We start from the raw sequence: 24,374 nt of genomic DNA, 5'->3' as shown, positions 1-24,374 counted from the left end.
AGTCTGCAGCACCTTCTGTGTAGTGTCAAGACCCTGTAAGTCTGTCTCTACCCTTCCTTGTTTCTTATCTCTTTTCAACATAAACCCCATATGCACCTTCCTGCACATTTCTGCCTTCATGCTTTTGCTCATACCCCTAGCTTAGAATATTCTTTCTTCCTTCTCCATCTCCTTAGATCCTTAGAGTTCTTAAGGTACAGCTCATAATTCCACAACTAGTTTGTGAGCTCCTTGTGGGCAAGGACCATACCTAATATAGGTAGAGTTTCCCTCATTCAAAAATCTGAAATCTGACATGTTCCAAAATCCAAAACTTTTTGAGCTCTGACATTGAGTCCAAAGGAAATGCTGCTCATTGGAGCATTTTTTGGATTTCGGATTCTCAAGTTAGAAATGCTCAACAGATAAGTATAATGCAAATATTCCAAAACCCCCAAAAATCTGAAATCTGAAACACTTCTGGTCTGAAACATTTGGGATAAGGGATAAAACCTATGCTTATATTCCAATCAATACTTATCATAGTTCTACAAACATAATAGACATTTAGTCAATGCCTGCTAATTTGATTGCCTGATACTGATGATTACAAGTGAATCTAATTTCTCAGTATTTCTTTTTAATGCTCAGTTAGGTTTTATACTTGAAGAACTATTGTACTTAATAGTTAATTTTTAAGTTACTTTTAAGTTGCAATGATATAGTTCCAAACCCTATGAAATACATATAACAATGAGAAAAATGCACTCTAATGTGTATTATAATTACAGGTTAGTAAAACCATGACTACCTGATGCCCCTAGGGAATGAGTCATGTGTGCATTTCAAGCAGTGGAAGGCTTACTGCCAGCCCTTTTATTTTCATGTTTAATGGAATGCTATAAAGTATAGTACACATGTTATGTACTTGCCCTCTTAAATCAATGTGCTTCCTTGTAGCTGCAGATGTACATAGCGATGGTATCAGGCTTTAGGCTGAGAGACTTCATTTGTTCCTCCATACACACAGTATAGTTCAGCCCCATACTGCTGAACCACATTGGTTATATATGCTCACTGTGATACACTGAGGCTCTGCAGGCTACAGTTTTGAGATACAGGTGACAGCTTGCTTTCTTGGAGAGCTGAGCTTCTGTCCTTATCTTTTGAACTCAAGTTCTCTTCTCAGTTTTCACTGTATTTGCAGTTCTGTACCCAAAACACCATATATGATTTCTGTTGGTCACTGCTGTTGTAGTCTTTTCCTCCTTGACCACTGGTCCTATCATAGCTATTTGTGTGCTCTACTGTACCCTTCCCTCTTATATTCTCTGTTTCCTCTTTTTTCTTCATTATGCTGTTAACGTTTTCCAAACTTTCCATTTTATGTAAAAATGCACTCTCCCCTTACATACCTTGGCAGGCAATAAAAGCACTCCTTTCTTTTTGCATGTTGAGCTGATCAGACTGTTGGATGTAATGTTCAGGTGCGTTGCCACTTCTCCATTCTGCTCTGTGTTGCCAGGGGAATATGGATTCTTTTTTTTTTTACTGCTAAACTTTTTGTTTGTTCTGTATATTACAATAGTATAAGGGTAGACTTTGTTCCAGGGTATAATCATATCTGAAATCTAATGTGGCATTTGCCAGTGAGTTTTAACTGTGGAATATCATGTGGCACAAGAATGGTTTTTACTTCAATAGGATCATGGTAGCAGAAATGTGGAGAGGACCGTGTGTCATTCTGGCTATGATTTTATATTGTTTACTCTTGAAATAACTCTAAAGATTGATATGTGTATATACAGCCTTAGTAATTAATTTTTCTCATCAGTTTACTCTTAGTTTGTCTCTTGATTTATAGGTCCCAAGGAATCCTGATATCCCAAATCCAGCTCTGGCTCAAAGAGAAGAGCAAAAAAAGATTGATGGAGCTGAACCTCTTACACCAGAAGAGACTGAAGAAAAGGAAAAACTTCTCACACAAGTAAAATATTTTCAATGGCTGTAATACTTACAGTCAATCAATAGAAAAAAAGAAAATATAGATCACACTTTTTATTGTATGGGCCTAGTATCCTAGTGTGACACACCAACAAAACTCAGGGCTATTTTGTAAACATGTTTAGACCAAATATCCTTATTTTTAAAAATTGATCTTATAGAATATGCCCTTTTGGAAATAGTGGGTAGTATGTATATGCAAAATATAAGTGTCAAGTATTAGCAATTTGACATACATTTTGCCAATTATAATAAGGTCAGTGAATCCACATTTGAATTCTGATAGACAGTAGTTATTAACATATTCTTTTTTGTTTTTTGAGACAGTCTCGCTCTGTCACCCAGGCCGGAGTGCAGTGGTGCGATCTGAGCTCACTGTATCCTCCACCTCCCAGGTTCAAGTGATTCTCCTGCCCAAGCCTCCCGAGTAGCTGGGATTACAGGCACCCACCACCGTGCCTGGCTAATTTTTGTGTTTTTAGTAGAGATGGGGTTTTGCCATGTTGGCCAGGCTGGTCTCAAACTCCTGACCTCAAGTGATCCACCCACCTCGGCCTCCCAAAGTGCAACTGATACTACAGGTGTGAGTCACCGTGCCAAGCCTGTTATTAACATATTCTTGAAAATTTAAATTTCTTTCGTTTATAGATGTGAATTGTCTCCTGAAGTTATATTCTACTAATTTTTTATTAATGGAATAATTTCATAATTTTCAAAATTCTTTTTATCTTTTTTATAATTTTCATACAATGATGAGAGATTTCTGAAGCTTTTATTATTATTATTTAAGGTGATCATTGTATAACAATTATTAAATTAGGAAGGTTTCCATTTGAACAAAATATTAATGCTTTTAAGTCATTATTGCTATAATGAGTTTTACGAGTGTTCTACTTCTAAAATAAACTATAGAAGATAAAAATTTCAGCATAGAAGGCTTGCAAAATAAACAAAATGTGTACTGTAGGACATTACTTTAGTATAGAGGGTTGCCAGCAAGATTTATTTATTCAACAAATTTTGAACAATGTGCAGTGCATAGTAGTAGGTAATTCTCCACGTTAATTATGGAAAGATAGTTTTTATATTTGTATATTATTTATTATATAGGTTTTTTTTGCTATAACATGTAATTTTATTGTATGGATTTTCACAAATTACATTCATAAGTTTTTGAGCCAAATGCCTGGAAGTAATAAAGTTTAGTTTGAAAATATAATTGCAGATGGCTGAATATTAGAACTTACCACAGAATAAAATAAAACATTTAAATATTCATGTTCTATTTTCAAAATGTATTTCCTGAATGTAAAAGTAAAGTTATGGCTTTAGAATGCTACATGACTTGGAGTATATTGTGAATGTATGGTATAACATGAATATACAGTCTCAACTGAGATAATATTTTAGTTTGTAATTAGAAATATAATCAGTTTTCTGCCCCTCCTAGTATATGAATTCATTTTTGTCCTTCTCTGCTGCCTTAAATAATTAATCTTTTTCAAAAAACCATGGCAGTACGTAGGAACAAAATGTGGGGTCATCTGAAATCTTTATCAACTAAAAGCCAGGGATAGAGTTTTGCAATGTCTGGAGTATCACATTTATGTGAGTTGGGGCTCGAGGAGTGGAAGACAAATTCTTGGTCTTGTGACTTCACAGACATGCTAATAATGCCAAGAGAATTTAAAACACTGGCTAAAGTGTTTTATGTTTTAGTAAAGAAATTGAGTGGCTCCAATAACGTTCTGCTTGTAGAAGTTCTATTTATGAACATAATTTAGAACAGAAATTATTTATTCACACTAGTTCAGAATGATGTAAAGAGCTACAATTTTTTTTTTTTGCATTCTCTTTTGGTTATTCCTCAGTGTTCTTTTGATTTAGTGCATCCACATTTCTCTCTTTTAATTTATGTAGGAACAGATCTGTGAAAAAAATCATTGAAGTACTAGAATATCACGACTTCAGCATTTATATTAGCATTTTTATTTCCATGCATTTGTATTTTAATGTAGGCATCTATAAAATATGAAATTAAAAACTACAGAAGATCTTAGAACTATGTATCAACATTCTCTTTGTAATAGAAAAGCAGTTATTTCTATAACAACTCTCACTCAACTTTTGATTCCAACATAAAATATGTGCAATTTTATAAGGAGAAACATTTTAAGTCTTTTAAAGTGTTTTTTAATGTATCATTGTATAGAAGTAAATAGGGCAATAAATGGATTTATTAATTTAACCTCTATTGATAATGCTTAACTTTTTGTTCACAGGGTTTCACAAACTGGACTAAACGAGATTTTAACCAGTTTATTAAAGCTAATGAGAAATATGGAAGAGATGACATTGATAACATAGCTCGAGAGGTAGAGGGCAAATCCCCTGAGGAGGTCATGGAGTATTCAGGTTTGTATATAATTTGAAACATGGTGTTGTATTTTAACATTATTCATTTATTTAGCATCAATTTAATTGTACCTTTGTTCAGAGATGTTTTAAACTTTTATGAATAAGACATAGATGAGAGTATAAACTATAATTGTATTTCTATGAAAAGGTTATAAGAAAGGTTATAAGATTTATCCTAACAAACTGACTGCTATTGTCTCTATCACCTAGCTAAAAGAGGCAAATAAAGCTCTGATAAAACAAGGGTGGCTCTTGGATAAGCATGGACAAAATTAGTTTCCCACCTTCCCACCTCTGGAATTTGGTCCTCTTCTGGTTCAGTTCTGAGATTCACATTCAGTGGATTGAATTCGTGCCTTTCTTTCTAGGTCGTCCTTAAAGTAGAGAGTTCCTGTCAGGCCCATTTAGATGCTCAAACAGCCTCAGAGTTCCACCCTATTCCAGAGAGTTCCTGTGGGTCCCATTAACTTGGGGCTAGCGGGCGTAGAGCTGAAAAGATTGCTTTAATCAATCTGTTAACTGGTCCTCAAATCCTCTCCCTCTCTTACTCACCTGTGTTGTTGAGCTCGACCAGAATCAGTTTAGCTGCTGAAGCATATGGATTTTTTTTACACTTACTGGTTTATTATAAAGGGTATTGTAAAGGATACAGATGAAGCGTGTAGGGCAAGGTATGGGCCAAGAGGGCGCAGCGCTTTGGTGCCCTCCCTGGGCGAAACCTCTTTGTGTTTAGCTATCCAGAAATCTTATTAAAAATAGGTAAATATGTCTAGCAAGTTTTCTATATGTAGTACATGGGACTTTTCTAACTTCCAAATAGGTTCAGCTCTTAAACTTATAATTTGAAACAAGATGTTTAGAATCTAGAGCATTTTTTGTCATTGAAACAATGGCAAAGTAGGTTTAAGTTTACAAAGTAGGTTTAAGTTTCTATGATAGCCCCTGCCCCAAATCTATTTAACCCTACCACTGAAATTCTGTTTTTGCAATAGTAGGAAAGAAACATTACAGTACCAATAAATATACTAAAGATTAATAATAGCTAGGAACAGCTTTTAATTTATCTAGCATGCTAGTGCTTGAAGAAATCCAGATTTAATTAGAGAGATTTTTTTTTCTTCTGGAAATCTAAAAGAGTCTTCTGGGGGACTTCAGAGGTCAGTTGTATTGAGTTTTTATTACATATAATATAACATTAAGTTTATGAACTTCCTTTTCCTTCATACCAGCATGATATTACTATTACTCTGAACATTTAGCACATAAATTTAGGGCATTTGGAGGCTTAGGGGAAAAAATAGATTGAAGAGAGAAATTTTAGCATCAAGAGTTGAATGAAAAGAACGTAAAAGGGTATGTGCAGAGAGATTTTTAAGAAGAATTTTCTTCAGAAGACAGGCAGGGAGATAACATCGGTGTATGTGAAGTTGCAAGAAAAAAATGTGATTTAAAAAGATGATCCTGTCAGACTTTCTTTCAAATTTGACACCAAGCCAGGTGGCATGACTAGCTCAGGACTATTTAATTGCTGCCTGCCAGGTTGGGGGCCATGTCACAGGGTGAGGAGATTGCAATGAGTTTGTTGTAGTTGGTTACAGTAAGAGAAGAAATGTGTACAATTGGCCACCCATGAATATACAGTATCTTGTACATAGCAAGTGTTTAAATATTTGTTGAATGAGTATGTGAGTGAATGAGTAAATGAACACAGGTGCTTATAAAAATCAGAGTGCTCACATACCTTTCTTGATAGGCTCTAAAAATGAAAAGCTTGAGGATGTGGAGTATGTCATTAAAAGGCCTTTCATTGAAGTCATGTGACATATTAATACAGCCAGATTATTTGGCTCATCTGTAAAATTTGGTTGAGTGACTTGAAATGTTTTTCAGTGTGTATGCAATTAAAATCCCAATGAGGTGTTTTTTTTTAAATGAGAAAAGGGTATTCCAAGTAAGTTTAAAAACACACTACTGGTCATTGGAAATACCGTAAGATGATTAGTGAGTGATTCCAAAAGCAAATGACAATTTCAGGAGAAATGGCTGCTCCATAGAAAAAAATTTGAACAACCTGTTCATAATAGCTTGGGTTTTTTGTTCATTTGTTTGTTTTTGAGATGGAGTCTCACTTAATCGCCCAGGCTGGAGTGCAGTGGCGTGATCTCGGCTCACTGCAACCTCCACTTTCCGGGTTCAAGCAATTCTCCTGCCTCAGCTTCCCGAGTAGCTGCGATTACAGGCACGCACCACCATGTACAGCTAATTTTTGTATTTTTAGTAGAGATGAGGTTTCACCATGTTGGCCAGGCTGGTCTAAAACTCCCAACCTCAGGCAATCTGCCCGCCTCAGCCTCCCAAAGTGCTGGGATTACAGTGTGAGCCACTGTGCCTGGCCCATAATTGTTTTCGCATGCTAGGAAGCTATATTCACTGTTTATATATTACTCTCTCCTGTGTCACTTTATGTGTTTGGTCCCTTTTCTATCATGTTTGAGTAAAAAGCCTAGCTTAAATCAGTATCTGCATCATCTTTTGAAATCCTAGTCATTTGGGATGGATCGTAAGATTCCATACTATTTCATGAAGGAAAATTGCTAACCTAAAACCTTGTTTTGAGGTCTTATTTTTAAGTGAAAAGTTAGTAGTATTTAATAATTTAACATATTATATATATAAGATTAATCTGAATCTTAATTTTAAGAAGCACAAGCTCATTGTATTCTTTCCCATTAATTCCTTATTCTACAATTCCTTGGATTTATTTGCTTAAATGATAGGATTTTAAAGAAATAACTCTGTTTTTCAGCTGTATTTTGGGAACGTTGCAATGAATTACAGGACATTGAGAAAATTATGGCTCAAATTGAACGTGGAGAAGCAAGAATTCAACGAAGGATCAGTATCAAGAAAGCCCTGGATGCCAAAGTACTATGTTTTATGTCAAATTATTATTAGATCGTTTTAATTGAAATAGTGGTCAGCTTTGACTTCTTACTGCACATTCAATTAAAAGCACTATTTTGTTTAAATACACAGATTGCAAGATACAAGGCTCCATTTCATCAGTTGCGCATTCAGTATGGAACCAGCAAAGGAAAGAACTATACTGAGGAAGAAGATAGATTCTTGATTTGTATGTTACACAAAATGGGCTTTGATAGAGAAAATGTATATGAAGAATTAAGACAGTGTGTACGAAATGCTCCCCAGTTTAGATTTGACTGGTTTATCAAGTCTAGGACTGCCATGGTATGTATTCCTTTCTTACCGATTTCCTCCAACTTTTTGTTTTGAAAAATTTCAGATGCCATATATCCTTCACCTAGATTCTCCAATTAACATTTTGACACATTGGCGCTCTCTCTCTCTCTCTCTCTGTGTATATGTATACATACGTAGCACCTATAAATACGTGCAGAATCTATATTTTGTATTAAAAAATATGGGGACATCTATATTCTATATTCTGAAATGAGTATCTATATTTTATATTTATAAGTATACTTAACTATATTTATGAACCATTTGAAAATTACAGATAATGTGAGTGTTCATCTCTAAATACTTAAGCATGTATCTCCTAAGAATAATGACATTTTCTTACATAACCACAATCCCACCTGAAAACATTGATTCAGTAATGTCATTTAGTATACAGTCTATGTATAAGCTTTTCCAGTTGCCCCCAAAATGCCCTTTATAGCTGTTTTTTTAAAATTGATGATCCTGCAAGTTTCACACATTACATTTCGTTGTTGGGTCTCTTTAATCTCTTTTAATCCACAACTTTTTGGTTTTCGTGATCATGACTTTTTAAAGGTGTCCAGGCTAGTTGTCTTGTAGAATGTCCCACATTGTGGATTTAGCTCATTACTCATTGTAAGATTCAGGTTCAACGTATTTGGCAAGAGTGCTGTAGAAGTGATGTTATGTATTTTTTATTGCATCCCATCAGAAGGCACATTATGTCATGTTGTCACACTGTTGGTGATGCTAAGTTTGGTCACTTGTTAATGTGATGATCTTCAGAGCTCTCCGCTTTAGAGCTATGTTTTCCCCTTTGTAATGAAGCAGGTTATGCTTGAGACTATGCGAATGACTTAAAGATGGACTTTTGATGAAAAGGAGTTATTGCCTAAGTTGAGTTTTTTATTAGGAAACAGAATATTTAAGTTGAAGAGATATTTTATTTTAGCTTATGTGATTTCCTCCATTACTTTCTAATGTGAATTGTGTTCCTATTCTAGTCCTACTTAGCAGTGGTGTTCATGATGATTTTGAAATACATGCAACACATTTTTAATGTTGGCATTGTTAATCTTTTGTCAGCCAAGGTAATTAAGACAAAATAGATTTATGCAGCCTAAAAATTAAAAGCAACCAGAAACTAACAATGCAAACAATGTTTTTGTGACTAGTCATAAAATAGGATACATTTTTCTTAGCTGCTACCTATCATAAATATCTTTTTGTCCAAAAGTTGACTGAGTGTGAAACAATGCTTAATATTTTGCTTGACTCACTTTATATTTTCAGTTCAAGTTGAATAAAAGGAAAGGAAAAATCTGGGTTACTGTAGTGAAGACATTAATTTTGGCAGATGCTTTAGAAGATCACATATTTGTTAAAACTTTAACACAAATTTAGAGTGTGTGGAGTATGTCCATCAAATTTATGAATGGCGTATGCTTGGAGAGCTAGCAAATATTTTAGACCAAGCCATGATCCAGAAGGAGCTAGAGTAGTTGGAATGATGGATCAGTTGAATCCAGCAACACAACATTTATTTATTTTATTTATTTTTGTATGTATGTAGGTATTTATTTATTTTGAGATGGAGTTTCACTCTTTGTCACCCAGGCTGGAGTGCAGTGGTGCAGTCTTGGCTCACTGCAACCTCCACCTCCCGGGTTCAAGCAATTCTCATGTCTCAGCCTCCCGAGTAGCTGGTATTACAGGCACCTGCACCACGCCCGGCTAACTTTTGTATTTTTAGTAGAGATGGGGTTTCACCATGTTGGCCAGGCTGGTCTCGAACTCCTGATCTCACGTGATCCACCTGCCTCAGCCTCCCAAAGTGCTGGGATTATAGGCGTGAACCACCGCGCCCAGCAAACATGACATTTAATAGGGATAAATGTAAAGTGCTATACTTGTACAAAAGAATATGAAAAGATATATATGTTAGCAAGGTACAGTAGGAAGAATTAAGAAAAGAATAAAAAAGATAAAGAGGTAATCTGTAGCGTGAAGGACTGAGGTTGGATATAGGGAAGAGTTGTTTTATAGAGTTCTTTGGATCATTGAAATAGATTATTGAAGAACAATGTAGAATAGCTTTTCATTAGCCTTTGAAAGTGGAATTCTATTTTGACTCTCTGAAGACATTGGCAGTGAGTTACTTGGCCTTTTAAGGTCCCCTTTAGCACAGTGAATCTATGACTATGTTTAGCAGAGAACTCCTTTTAAAAGCCATGCAGGATAAATCTTTTAGCCATTTGGGGTTTTATACATGTAATGATTTAATTTAGAGCACCACTAACAGCTTGTAGAAGACAAATGCCTACCTGCATTTGTCAGTTAATCATGTTTTAGAATATACATACCCTTTTCTGTGATAGAACAGTTGTTGAATTTTGAGTTTTTATTTCAGTGTTATTTTGCTAATTTTTTAAAAGGTTGAGAGCTTAATGCTGTTTTCAGTTTCTGGAATCATTAAACCAGTAGGACGAAACACATTCAAAGTGCAGGGAAAATCTTACACTATTTATAATATGAACACGACTGTGGAACTACATAACCTTATTTTATTTTCTAAGAAAAAAAAATCCAGTATAATATTACCAACCACTAGATGTCTCTGAACTCCCTTGTAAAAAATCTGTTTTTCCTCCGTCTTCTTTTTACAAAACATTTACCTCTGTACTCTTTCTTTACCGAGAAATGTAAATCTCAATTATGTTTTCCAAAAAGCACATATTAACTATTTAAATGATCATAAAATGAAATCTTTTTCTGTCTGTTAAAAATGAAGACATTTCTGTCTTCAATTACCTTCTAGAAAGTGGAATTTATTATTTCTGAACAATCTTCAGAAACATGCAGTAGTTTATTTTATATTTAAATATTTTAATTGAAAAGTTTTATTTATTACTTTTTCTATCGTATTAAATCTTTATTTCCCTTCTAGTTAATTGATAATTTTTGCTTATAATAATTTTTGCTTATAATTCTGGATTTAGAGTATAAATAATATATTTTAAAACACACATACATTTGGAACTTCTTTTTAGAATATTTCATGATAATTTCAACAATTAGGAAATTATAGAAATGGATTGATGGTTCTTGATGATCTTCTTTCCCCCTTTCATTTTTAGTAACTCTTCTGTATAGTGAATCACATTCACAATCTAGGAAGAGAAACTGCCCCCTTTGAAAGAGGCACTTGTGATTTCTGAAGTACAAAGAAGTTGTTTCATTGAAAAATCCCATCTTAGAACTACAGAGAATGTAATTTGATTCATTATGTGAGTGTGTCACTGTGTTCAAATGAAAATCTTACTAATGATTGAACTTAGCTTACTAAAGATACCTTTAAAAACGATCTGGCTTAAAGATGACTCTTTTCTTTCTCAGAGACATGAATAGTGTGAAATGCATCTTATAAAAAGTAGAAACCTTAATAGTTATATTTGATTCAGAGATCTCAAAGTACTGAATTCATGGCTCCTGACTTAACTAACAGTCATAAAGTGCTTAAAGGCATGAACTTCCGCTTCTAAATATGCCTCACTTTGAAAGCCTTCAGCTAAAGGTTGCAGATTTCTTTGAGGCTCTTTTTCATTAAAAAATGCTAGCTATACAAAAGAGAAAATGAGTTTCAGTTCAATTTCTCTGTGCTAAAAGGATTGTGATTTCTTTCTCTGAGAATTTGTGTGGTCTTTAAGTAAGTAATCAGTCTCTATTGAACTACATAAACAAGTAGGAAGGATATGATCAACTTAGCTTTTTAAGCTCAGAGCGTATGAATTGCCCTACCATTTTCTTTCTAAGAAAACCATCTTAGAATGAGGTCATAGTCTTAGGATAGTCAAAAACTTATCAGAGTTAAAAGGACCTTTATCAAATAACCATAAGAGGAAGTAATACTTTGTATTTATGTAGTACCTTTTATATAATGCTTGCCAATCCCTTTACCAACATTAGCTTAATTTTCTTGCCACTCCTTTTAGGAAATGAATGTCAGGAGAGTATCTCTGTTCATTGAGTGACGACTAAACGTGACTGGGAGATTCTAGAAGAATCTAAGAAGTCCAAAAGATCTAGCACATTAGTCAGTTTACTGCAAAGGACATGTGGAAAGAGTACCCAAAATTCAATCAGTAATTCCTTGTACCTTCTTAGGTCCTTCTAAGTGCTTAAAGTAGAAAAAGCAGAATTTAACTCTCTGAAATAAGGAACATTTCTTGATAGAACCATTTATTGCATTATTTGCAGGGCTGCTTTGACTCTTAATTTTAGTTAAAAAAAAAATTCTTACCTTTTAACCTCTGGGGAGCTTTTTCCTTTTCCAGCCAGCTCAAGAGCCTGTGTGTGCATTGCTTGTGGCCTTGTATATATTAGAGTTGAATCCGAGTATTAGTAATTAGTCATTACAATTACCATATCTTTTGTAGTAGTTTCAATGCATTTTTCTGATAGCATCTCAGAAAGAGAATCACATACTGTGGTATACAATGTAATGAAAATTGTGTTATTACTGCTTGTTTTCAAATCACAGCTTTATTATAAATGAAAGTGTTTTCTATTTAAAAGGTAAGAAAATGACATTCTCCATTAGAATTGTAGGAAAAAAATACTTTTTAGAAAATATTGCTTTAGCTCTTTATTAACTTCCCTGTTTTTGGCTTATCAGGAGGTATTAAATGTTAATTAGTACTGGTTCAGCACAGGATATTTTATAAATTATCAGTCCAGTCAGAAATGGATTTTCTTTACAGATACTTTAGAAAAATGACAGTCAAATTAAAAAATTGCCAACTTGTTCTATAGTCACGGTAACACTTCTGTTTGCCACTTATGGAGTGTAGTCTAGGAAATTTCATAAGGAAAGACAGCTACTCATGATTTTTAATTTCCATGTTAGTACTTAATTGTGTGATAACAGCTAATTTTTTTTTTCTTGGCTCACTGCAACCTCCGCCTCCCAGGTTCAAGTGATTCTCGTGCCTCAACCTCCCGAGTAGCAGGGATTACAGGTGCGCATCACTACGACCGGCTAATTTTTAATATTTTTGGTAGAGATGGGATTTCACCATATTGGCCAGGCTGGTCTTGAACTCCTGACCTCAAGTGATCCTCCCACCTCGGTCTCCCAAAGTGCTGGGATAACAGGCATGAGCCACCGTGCCCGGCCTAATATTGATATTTTAGAGCATTACATTCTTAGTAGAATATGAAAAATATGAATTAATATATCATTGGTAAAATTAATAAACTGTAAAATGTACTGATGGGTTCTTCTTGACTATAGAATTAAAATATTTAAAACCACATATTTATGCACTTAGGAGTTTATTACCTCCTCGTGCACTTAAAAGACTAAAATGTTCTTTTCTTATTAAATTTTTTTTTTGAAACAGGGTCTTTTTCTTGCCCAGCTGGAGTGCAGTGGCATGATCATGGGTCACTGAAGCCTCAAATTCCTGGACTCAAGCGAACCTCCCACCTCAGCCTCCTGAGTAGCTAGGACTACAGGCGCATGTCACTGCACGCAGCTGGCTTTTTTAGTTTTTGTGAAGACGGGGTCTCACTGTGTTGCCCAGGCTGGTCTTGAACACCTGGGCTCAAGCAGTCCTCCTGCCTCGGCCTCCCAAAGTATCAGGATCACAGGCATGAGCCACTGTGCCCGGCTACAATTATTAATAGTTGTATTTAAAGAGACCAGCATAGCACGTGACCCAGAGTAGGCGTTCAGTGAATAAATGGGCATAGAACTGTTGTATTTAAGTTTGCTTCTATCCCATAGACTCCTACAGTTGGACCAGATTTGGATAGAATGCGAGCAAATATGCCAGTGGGTTGGAGTTCATTTTACTTTTCCTTTAATCTACCTTTTTCTAAGGTTAGACTTTATTTGGCTATCATCCCTGCAGCTTTTATTTATTCATAAGCTTGAATAGCCAGTTATAAATGTCATATGTTTTGTTATGCAGCAATAGTGTTCGATTTGGTACCTTAAACTGTTGTAACAATCTGACATGAAATACAATTAATGCACGAACAGGAGTTCATTTAAGGTATTTATTCTTATGCATTATCTTGTGAGGAAGTGATACAACATTTTCTTTTTTTGAGACAGAGTCTTGCTCTGTTGCCAGGCTGGAGTGCAGTGGCATAATCTCGGTTCACTGCAACCTCTGCCTCCTGGGATCAAGTGATTCTCCTGCCTCAGCCTCCCCAGTAGGTGGGACTACAGGCATGTGTCACCACGCCCAGCTGATTTTTGTATTATTAGTAGAGATGAGGTTTCACCATGTTGGCCCGGATGATCTTGATTTCTTGACCTCATGATCTGCCCGCCTCAGCCTCCTAAAGTGCTGGGATTACAGGTGTGAGCCACTGTGCCCAGTGATACAGTATTTTCTAAATAGCAATGCTTAAGCAGCAGCAGTTACGTAAAAGCATCATAACATTTAATACTTGTTTGTGAAATGTAGGATATGTTTATTTGAATATTAACTCTCATATAACTGCCTATGTGCATTCTAGTATAGACTGCCATTGCTTTTCGGTAGTATGATAGAGATTCAAAAGTGACTAGGAACCTGGGAAATATACTGCAGAATGTATAGGTGAAGACATCGATTAAAAAAGAGCAAAGGTGAAGCAATGTCCATTTTGTTTTACTAAGAGCTATAGAAGAAAATTCTGACCTCATAGAACTTTACCTACAAATTCAGAGGCACAAATGTGGAGTGGAGTTTTTTGTGTGCCCTTGCTCATTCAGCTGCTTTTGACTTTCAACCATAACAGGCGCAGACCTTCTGTCGTTCAGACTTAGGTAGGCTTAGTGTCTAGGATTTTAGTACATAGGAAATGTAATGTGGAGTCTCTTTAATCTCTTTCAATAAGTCACTTCAAGTCTACTGATGCTTTCTCTGCCTTTTGAATTGATGCTTTGAAGCTGACTATTGGAGCAAAGGATATTTGAACTTAGTGCCCAGGATGATTGATATTCACCACACACTAAGGGGCAGTGCCGCTCACTGCAAACATTACATCATTTATTAAAGGTAGAGATACATATCCTAGTATTCAAAAATTGAAACTTGAGTGACTTTGCATTGAATAGAATCATAAACCATTAAAAAAGTGTGGAGAACCAAGGCAGCACAATTTTGTTTAAAGTGAAGCTAAGTCTGTAGCTTAAAACAGGACTTGCAAACTGTGGCCCCCCACCTGTTTTTGTGTGGCCTGAAAGCACAGAATGATTTTTATATTTTTTAGTGGCTAAAAAAATCAAAAGAAGAAGAATATTTTGCAACATGTGAAAATGATACAAAATTCACATTCTAGGGTTCATAAGTAAGATTTTCTTGGAAAATGGACACACATTTGTTTATGTATTGTCTTTGGCTGTTTTCATGCTACAATGGCAGAGCTAAATAGTTGTGACAGAGATTGTGTGGTCTGCAAAAGTCAAAAATATTTGCTATCAGGCTCTTTATTGAAACAATATACCAACACCTGGCTTAAAAGTATGTGTAAGAAAGGTGGAAAGAATTATAACCAAGGGTTGATATAAGTGTTATGCAATTCTTTAAGAAAAGGGTTAAGTGAAGGATGGGTGTATAAAGGGAGAAGATATTTAGCCTTAAAGAGGGGTATTTGGGGACCTAGGGGTGACTGTGATAGAGGCATGGGAACTTCCTTGAAACATGTGAAAGATTGTCATATGGAAGAGGAAATCAGCTTGTTCTCTAATGTCTACAAAAGTTAGACCTACAACCAATTTTTGGAAACCATGAGGTAGCAAATTGTAGCTTTGCATAAAGGAACATTTTTAACTTGTCTGAAGTTGGAATAGCCAGCCTTGTGAGGTAGTGAGTACTCCATCATTGGAAGAATTCAGACAGGCTGTACAACTAATTAGCAAGGACCTAGTAGTAGGGATTCAAGCATCAACCTGAATGACTTAAAAGTCCCTTTCTCATCTTGCGAGTTTATGATTTTATGAACTCTGTGTCAAGAAAAGATTTCTGAGTACAAAGTACACTTTTGATTACATCACTCCTCCTGCTCAAAAATTGTTTATAAGATCCTTTTGTCAATGGAATTAAGTAAAATTTTTAAATTCTTTGTTCTTAGTTCCCAGTTTCTTTACACAGTCACACACTGGACATATTTCAGGTTCAGTTCCAGAACACTACAATAAAGCAAATATCACAATAAAGCAAGTCACATGAATTTTTTGGTTTCTCAGTGCATATAAAAGTTTTGTCTATAAGGCGAGCAATAGCATTATGTCTAAAAAAGTACTTACTTTAATTAAAAAATACTTTATTGCTTAAAAGGGTTAACAATCATCTGAGCCTTTGGCAAGTTGTAATCTTTTTGCTGGTGGATGGTCTTGCCTCAGTGTGAATTGCTGCTGACTGATCAGGGTGGTTGTTGCTGAAGGTTGGGGTGGCTGTGGCAGTTTCTTCAGAGAAGACAACAATGAAGTGTGCCACATTGATTGACTCCTCCTTTCACAAAAGATTTATCTTTGGCATGTGATGCTGTTTGATAGCATGTTATAGTAGAGTTTCTTTCAAAATTGGAGTCAGTCCCCTCAAATCTTGCCAATGCTTTATTAACTAATTTTATGTATAATTCTGAATCCTTTGTTGTCATCTCAACAATGTTCACAGCATCTTCACCAGGAGTAGATGCCTTCCCAAGTAACCACTTTCTTTGTTCATCCATAAGAAGCAACTCCTCATCCACTCAAGTTTTATCATGAAATTGCAGCATTTCAGTCACATCTTCAGGCTCCACTTCTAATTCTAGTTCTCTTGCTGTTTCCACCACATCTGCAGTGACTTCCTCCACTAAAGTCTTGAATCCCTCAAAGTCATCCATGAGGACTGGAATCACCTTCTTCTAAACTCTTGTTAATATTGGCATTTTGACTTCCTTCCATAAATCACGAATGTTCTTAATGGCATCTAGAATGATGAGTCCTTTCCAGAAGGTTTTCAATTGACTTTGCCCAGATCCATCAGAGTAATCACTATTTATGGCAGCCATAGTCTTATGAAATGTATTGCTTAAATAATATGACTTGAAAGTCAGAATTACTCTTTGATCCATGGGCTGTAAATGAATGTTGTGTTAACAGGCATGAAAAACCTCAATATCCTTATACATTATCTCCATCAGAACTCTTGGGTGGCCAGGTGCATTGTCAAAGAGCAATAATATTTTAAAAGGAATCTTTTTTTGAGGAGTAGGATCTCAACATGGGCTTAAAGTATAAATACTTTATACTATAAATAGTGCTGTCACCCCAGCCTTTGTTGTTCCAGTTCTAGAGCTAAGGTAGAGTGGATTTAGCATAATTTTTAAGAGCCCTAGGATTTTCAGAATAATAAATGAGCATTGGTTTCAATTTAAAGTCACCAGCTACATTAGCCCCTAATGAGTAAACCTGTCATTTGAAGCTTTGAAGCTGAGCATCCGCTTTTCCTCTCTAGTTATGAAAGTCCTAGATGGCATCTTCTTCTAATATTAGGGTATTTTGTCTCCATTGGAAATTCGTTGGTTAGTGTGGCCACCCTCATCAATTATCTTAGCTAGATTTTTCTGGATAACTTGCTGCAGCTTCTCCATCAGCACTTGCTGTTTCACCTTGCACTTTTATGTTATGGAAACAGCATCTTTCTGTAAACTTCATGAACCAACCTCCACCAACTTTAAACTTTTCTTCTGCACCTTCCTTACCTCTCTCAGCCTTCATAGAATTGAAGAGTTAGGATCTTGCTCTGGATGAGGCTTTGGCTTAAGGGAATGTTGTGGCTGGTTTGATCTGTCCAGACCACTGAAACTTTCTCCATATCAGCAATAAGGCTGTTTGGCTTTCTTATCACTTGTGTGTTCAATGGAGTAGCACTTTTTTTTTTTTAAATTATACTTTAAGTTCTGGGATACATGTGCAGAATGTGCAGGTTTGTTACATAGGTATACACGTGCCATGGTGGTTTGCTGAACCCATCAATCCAGATCTACATTAGGTATTTCTCCTAATGCTATCCCTCCCCTAGTCCCCCACCCCTCCGACAGGCCCCAGTGTGTGATATTCCCTTCCTTGTGTCCATGTGTTCTCATTGTTCAACTCCCACTTATGAGTGAGAACATGCAGTGTTTGGTTTTCTGTTCCTGTGTTAGTTTGCTGAGAATGATGGTTTCCAGCTTCATCTATGTCCCTGCAAAGGCCATGAACTCATCCTTTTTATGACTGCGTAGTATTCCATGGGGGTATATGTGCCACATTTTCTTTATCCAGTCTATCATTGATGGGCATTTGGGTTGATTCCAAGTCTTTGCTATTGTGAAAAGTGCTGCAATAAACATACATGTGCATGTGTCTTTAGAGTAGAATGATTTATAATCCTTTGGGTACATACCCAGTAATGGGATTGCTGGGTTCAATGGTATTTCTGGTTCTAGATCTTTGAGGAATTGCCACACTGTCTTCCACAATGGTTGAACTAATTTACACTCCCACCAACAGTGTAAAAGTGTTCCTATTTCTCCGCATCCTCTCCAGCATCTGTTGTTTCCTGACTTTTTAATGATCGCCACCCTAACTGGTGTGAGATGGTGTCTCATTTTGGTTTTGATTTGCATTTCTGTAATGACCAGTGATGATGAGCTCTTTTTCATTATGTTTGTTAGCCGCATAAATGTCTTCTTTTGAAAAATGTCTGTTCATGGGGGGAGGGATAGCATTAGGAGATATACCTAATGTAAATGACGAGTTAATGGGTGCAGCACACCAACATGGCACATGTATACATGTGTAACAAATCTGCACATTGTGCACATGTACCCTAGAACTTAAAGTATAATAATAATAATAAAAAGTGTCTGTTCATATCCTTCGCCCACTTTTTAATGGGGTTGTTTGGGTTTTTTTCTTGTAAATTTGTTTAAGTTCCTTGTAGATTCTGGATATTAGCCCTTTGTCAGATGGATAGATTGCAAAGATTTTCTCCCATTCTGTAGGTTGCCTGTTTACTCTGATGATAGTTTCTTTTGCTGTGTAGAAGCTCTTTAGTTTAATTAGATCTCATTTGTCAATTTTGGCTTTTGTTGCCATTGCTTTTGGTGTTTTACTCACGAAGTCTTTGCCCAAACCTGTGTCCTGAATGGTATTGCCTAGGTTTTCTTGTAAGGTTTTTATGGTTTTAGGTCTTGTGTGTAAGTCTTTAATCCATCTTGAATTAATTTTTGTATAAGGTGTAAGGAAGGGGTCTAGTTTCAGTTTTCTGCATATGGCTAGCCAGTTTTCCCAACACCATTTATTAAATAGGGAATCCTTTCCCCATTGCTTGTTTTTGTCAGGTTTGTCAAAGATCAGATGGTTGTAGATGTGTGGTGTTATTTCTGAGGCTTCTGTTCTGTTCCATTGGTCTATATATCTGTTTTGGTACCAATATCATGCTGTTTTGGTTACTGTAGCCTTGTAGTATAGTTTGAAGTCAGGTAGCGTGATGCCTCCAGCTTTGTTCTTTTTGTTTAGGATTGTCTTGGCTATACGGGCTCTTTTTTGGTTCCATATGAAATTTAAAGTAGTTTTTTCTAATTCTGTGAAGAAAGTCAATGGTAGCTTGATGGGGATAGCATTTAATCTATAAATTACTTTGGGCAGTATGGCCATTTTCACGATATAGATTCTTCCTATCCATGAACATGGAATGTTTTTCTATTTGTTTGTGTCCTCTCTTATTTTCTTGAGGAGTGGTTTGTAGTTCTTCTTGAAGAGGTCCTTCACATCCCTTGTAAGTTGTATTCCTAGGTGTTTTATTCTCCTGGTAGCAATTGTGAGTTGGAGTTCACTCATGATTTGGCTCTCTGTTTGTCTATTATTGGTGTATAGGAATGCTTGTGATTTTTGCACATAGATTTTGTATCCTGAGAGTTTGCTGAAGTTGCTTATCAGCTTAAGGAGATTTTGGGCTGAGATGATGGAGTTTTATAAATGTACAATCATGTAATCTGCAAACAGACAATTTGACTTCCTTTCTTCCTATTTGAATACCGTTTATTTCTTTCTCTTGCCTGATTGCCCTGGCCAGAACTTCCAATACTGTGTTGAATAGGAGTGGGGAGAGAGGGCATCCTTGTCTCTCTCTTGTGCTGGTTTTCATAGGGAATGCTTCCAGTGGAGTAGCAGTTTTAATTTCCTCCAAGAGTGTTTCCTTTGCATTCACAACTTGGCTAGTTGTTTAGCTCAAAAGGCCTAGCTTTTGGCCTGTTTCAACTTCCTCACTAAGCTTAATCATTTCTAGCTTTTGATTTAAAGTAAGTCGTTTCCTTTTATTTGAACACCTAGGGGCCATTTTAGAGTTATAATTAGCCCAATTTCTATATCATTTTGTCTCAGGGAATAGAGAGAAGCGTGAGGGAGGGAGGGAGTTGGGGGAATGGCTGGTTGGTAGAGTGGTCAGAATACACACAACATTTATAAATAAAGTTGGCCATCTAATATGGGTGTGATTCGTGGTATCTCAAAATGATTATGATAGTAACATAAAAGCTCACTGATCACAGGTCACCGTAACAGATATAATAATAATGATCTTTGAAATATTGTGAGAATTACCAACATGTGACACAGAGACATGAAGTAAACATATCCTCTTGGAAAAATGGCACCAATAGACTTGTTCAGTGCAGGGTTGCTACAGACTTTCAATTTGTAAAAGCACAATATCTATGAAGCTCAGTAAAGTGAAGTGCAGTAAAACGAGATACGCCTGTACTTTGATCCTAATTTAGCTGTATTCATCACTCATGCTGTGCAACATTTCCCAAGTTGATTTCTACCAAACGTTGTTCCAGGGTGTGCAAATAGATGATATGCAGAACAAGAGTTCTGTGTTCAGATAGAGTTGGGACATGCTGATTATACTGAATCCTGCCATTCACATTTCCACTCTGCATTAGAATGCTAAAAGCTCTGAGAAGTCCTATCATAAAGAAATTTGTGTAACATTTTAAAAAACCAACATTTCCCATACACATTTGAACATAGGAATTTTTTGCCACAACTATTAACACTACAGAGCAGTTTTCCGTTTGTTATTTTCCTATTCTCTTCTGTTGTCTTTATTGTTTTTGCATCTCCTCTTTTCCTCTTGTGTGCTGTTTTTCTCCAACTTCATTTTTAAATCCAGTGTGGGGAAATGGTGAGAGAAAGAGATAACTAGACTATACAATTGTGGAAACAGTTTGAGGTCCTATGAACAATTCCCTGTAATCCCCCACAAAATAGGAAGATAAAGATGTACAAGAATCTAGGAGAATATATGAAAGGAGAAATTATAGAAAAAGAATGTGCTTTTGACATCATGAAATTTCTCATAGTCATTTCATAGTCACTTATTCAATAAATGAGTATTTTTTATTGGTAATCTAGCCTTTCTCCTTTTAACTTCTAGTTTTAGCTAGTGTTCTGTTTATGATAACTTATGTTGCGTTAGGCAGTCATGAAGCATGAGAATAAAAAAATGGAGGCTGGGCGTGGTGGCTCACGCCTGTAATCCCAGCACTTTGGGAGGCCAAGGTGGGTGGATCACAAGATCAGGAGATTGAGACCATCCTGGCTAACATGGTGAAACCCTGTATCTACTAAAAATACAAAAAATTAGCCGGGTGTGGTGGCGGGCGCCTGTAGTCCCAGCTACTCGGGAGGCTGAGGCAGGAGAATGGCGTGAACCCGGGAGATGGAGCTTGCAGTGAGCTGAGATCGTGCCACTGCACTCCAGCCTGGGTGACAGAGTGAGACTCCATCTCAAAAAAAAAAAAAAAAATGGAGCTGGTATCTATAGAGAACATGACATGACCTGTGATAGGAAGGTAACACCCATACTTGTCCATTCCTTGATGTCTTTCTGTAGCGTCTTAGATTATTTTTCTGTCTGGAGTAGTTATTGACAGGTTGAAAGGAATGAAGGTATGAACTAATTACACAGTCCATTTATAATCATTTTGAGGTATTCTACTTCCCTGCTTAGGAGGCTGTCTCAAAAGTATTAGTTTTTTTTTCCTGAATCACCCACATGAACCATGAATATATATCTAAAGATATCTCCAGTCACAAGCAACTATTACTTATTGAGAATAATAATAGCCAGAGGGTATAGCTTAATGATTCACGAATCAGCTTTACATAAAGACTCTATTTAGTCTCCCTAGAAACCAACGATCAAATCTCATCAGGGTCAACTTAGCCTTTTCTATAATAGGTAAATTGAATAACATGCTGTTTAATTTGTATGTGTGTTATTGAATGAAGCTATGGAGAATATTTGGTCTGCATACTAAAGATATCACTATTGTTTTGGTAAGTAAGGAAAATTTCAGAGTTATTGTTTCTAAATTATTTAACCCTGGGTGATTGAAGATACACAAGAAACTTGAACATGCCAGTGTTACATTAGATTATTTTTAATAGGTAAACAATAATTCATTAATGAGCAATTTTTTTCTGGCTATACTCTGGTTTTCTGCCTCCTTTTGGGTTTCATTTAGAGCCTAAAATTCATTTGCCTGGATAGTTGATCTTATTTTGTATCTTACATTTCCTGTTGTATGCCATTTTTTTTGGATTTTATTTGGAAAGATAAAACTGAATTTTAAACAATTTTCCATTCTTAAAAAGTTACAGATTGCCCAAGACTTAAATGTTCATTGCAGAAAATTTGGAGAATTCAGGCTAGTATCAAGAGAAAAATAAAAGTTATCAGTAGTCCTACTCTTAGGGATAGCCGATGTTAACCACTAGTAACATTATTGTTAATATTCTTTTAGCTATTTCTGTGTATATATATAATAATAATACGTGTCTGTGTATTCTGTTTCCAGATTACCAAAATTTTAGTTAGTTCCCAGTTTAACACTGCTCTAAACATTGTTTTGTAAATCTTCGTATACATCTTATTTCCTTACAATAAATTTCTGGAAATGGAATTGCTAGGTCAAAGGGTGTGAAAATTTTAAGATCCGTCGTTGAAATGTCGAATTTGCTTTCAAGAAAGGTAGTGTATTAGTCAGCTTGGGCTGCCATAACAGAATGCCACAGACTGAGTGGCTTAAGCAACAGGAATTTATTTTCTCACCATTATGGAGACTGAAAGTTCAAGATCAAGGTGCCAGCAGGGCTGGTTTCTGGTGTGGCTTCTCCTCCTGGCTTGCAGATGGCCACCTTCTGCACGTGGCATTCTCATATGGCCCATTCTTGGAGTGCATGCAGAGAAGGGGAGAGCTTTGATGTCTCTTCCACTTCTTACAAGGACACCAGTCCTATTGGATTAGGGCTCCATCCATAGGACCTCATTTAACCTTAATTACAAGGACCCCATCTTCAAATACAGTCACAAGTCCCCATCTTCAAATACAGTCACATTGAAGGTTAGGGCTTCAAATGAATTTTGTGGAGACATACCTCAGTCCATAGCAGATAGTAACATTGACATTTCATCATCAGTGAATGAAAGTTCCCATTTCAACATCTTATTGTCAATGTCATATATGTATACCATATATGTGCACATGCACACAAGCATGTACATGTTGCTAATTTGATGAAGATGGCATTGTTTTACTTTGCATTTCTTTGGTCATTAGTTGCAGTGAAACTTGATTATAATGTTTGAACTTTTTTTTTTGGTGAGTTTTCTATTCCTGTACTTTGACCATTTGTGTGTGTGTGTGTTGGGGTCGTTCTTAATTGCCAGTAAACCTATATTTTCTCTTGAGTGTTTAGCTATTCTGGCAGGCATTTTTGCTTATACAGAAAAGGAATCATATTTTAAAATATTATTTATCCTTTGATATTAAACGATTATTTACCTTTAAAATATAGCAAAGTATACAGGGTTAATAATATATGAGATTCCGTATTAATGAATCGTGTTTAATGTTCACCATACATTCGTAAAAAGTATTTATAGTTTGTATGCATTGATTTGCTGACAGTGAAATATAGGTAGTGGCAAGGTTAATGTAGAAATCTTTTCAGGTATTATTTGCTCTGAATTAACAAATACAGCAGTGTTTCCTGTGATGTGGTCCCCAGAACTCTGATCCCACAAGATGTCCGATGAGAAGAAAGTCTGTTGGTTAAATATTTTTGACAACTGCTGCATCCTGTACGCCCCACCTAGTGGTTCACAGTGCACATAGGGAACTGAAAGGCTCTGAGAAGCCATGTAATAAGTAAATCTGTTTAACTTTTGTAAACTGGGTACTTCCAAAACTTATTTTGACCATAGAACATCCCCTTATTTTTTTTGTTTATGTGATTTATGTTAACTTTTTATTTTGAAATAAGAAAATTTACAAAAAGTTGTAAAGAAAATGTACAGGGAGGTCTCATGCACCCTTCACCCAGTTTTCCCCAATAGTAACATTTTGCAAAACTATAGTAAAATATCACAACCAGGAAATTGACATTCGTATAATCTATAGAGCTTGTTCAGATTTCATCAGTTATACATGCGCTCGTGTGTGTGTGTGTGTGTGTGTGTGTGTGCAGTTCAATGCAGTTTTGTCATGTGTAGAGTTGTATAACCTCCACCACCATACGACTCCATTGTGCTGTCTCTTTACCGTCACACCCACCCTCTCTCCTCTCCCTAGCTCCTGGCAACCATTGATCTGTTCTCTCTTTCTATAATTTTGTCATTTAAGGATGTTAT

At 36.0% G+C, this 24,374-nt stretch overlaps 1 protein-coding gene across 6 annotated transcripts in view; it reads left to right on the top strand.

Annotated features, from left to right (window-relative positions):
* SMARCA1 (SNF2 related chromatin remodeling ATPase 1) overlaps positions 1 to 24,374 on the top strand; it is a 77,197-nt gene that overhangs the window by 50,785 nt on the left and 2,038 nt on the right. For all 6 annotated transcript variants that reach the window (XM_031006007.3, XM_031006006.3, XM_031006010.3 and 3 more), the window contains 4 exons: positions 1,844 to 1,966; positions 4,266 to 4,398; positions 7,208 to 7,326; positions 7,438 to 7,650. In XM_031006007.3, coding sequence (XP_030861867.1) covers positions 1,844 to 1,966; positions 4,266 to 4,398; positions 7,208 to 7,326; positions 7,438 to 7,650 — 588 coding nt within the window. The remainder of the gene's footprint in view (positions 1 to 1,843; positions 1,967 to 4,265; positions 4,399 to 7,207; positions 7,327 to 7,437; positions 7,651 to 24,374) is intronic.

The sequence above is a fragment of the Gorilla gorilla genome, chromosome X, assembly GCF_029281585.2.
Source record: "Gorilla gorilla gorilla isolate KB3781 chromosome X, NHGRI_mGorGor1-v2.1_pri, whole genome shotgun sequence".
NCBI lineage: Eukaryota > Metazoa > Chordata > Mammalia > Primates > Hominidae > Gorilla > Gorilla gorilla.
This window is presented reverse-complemented; position numbering and strand designations above follow the sequence as displayed.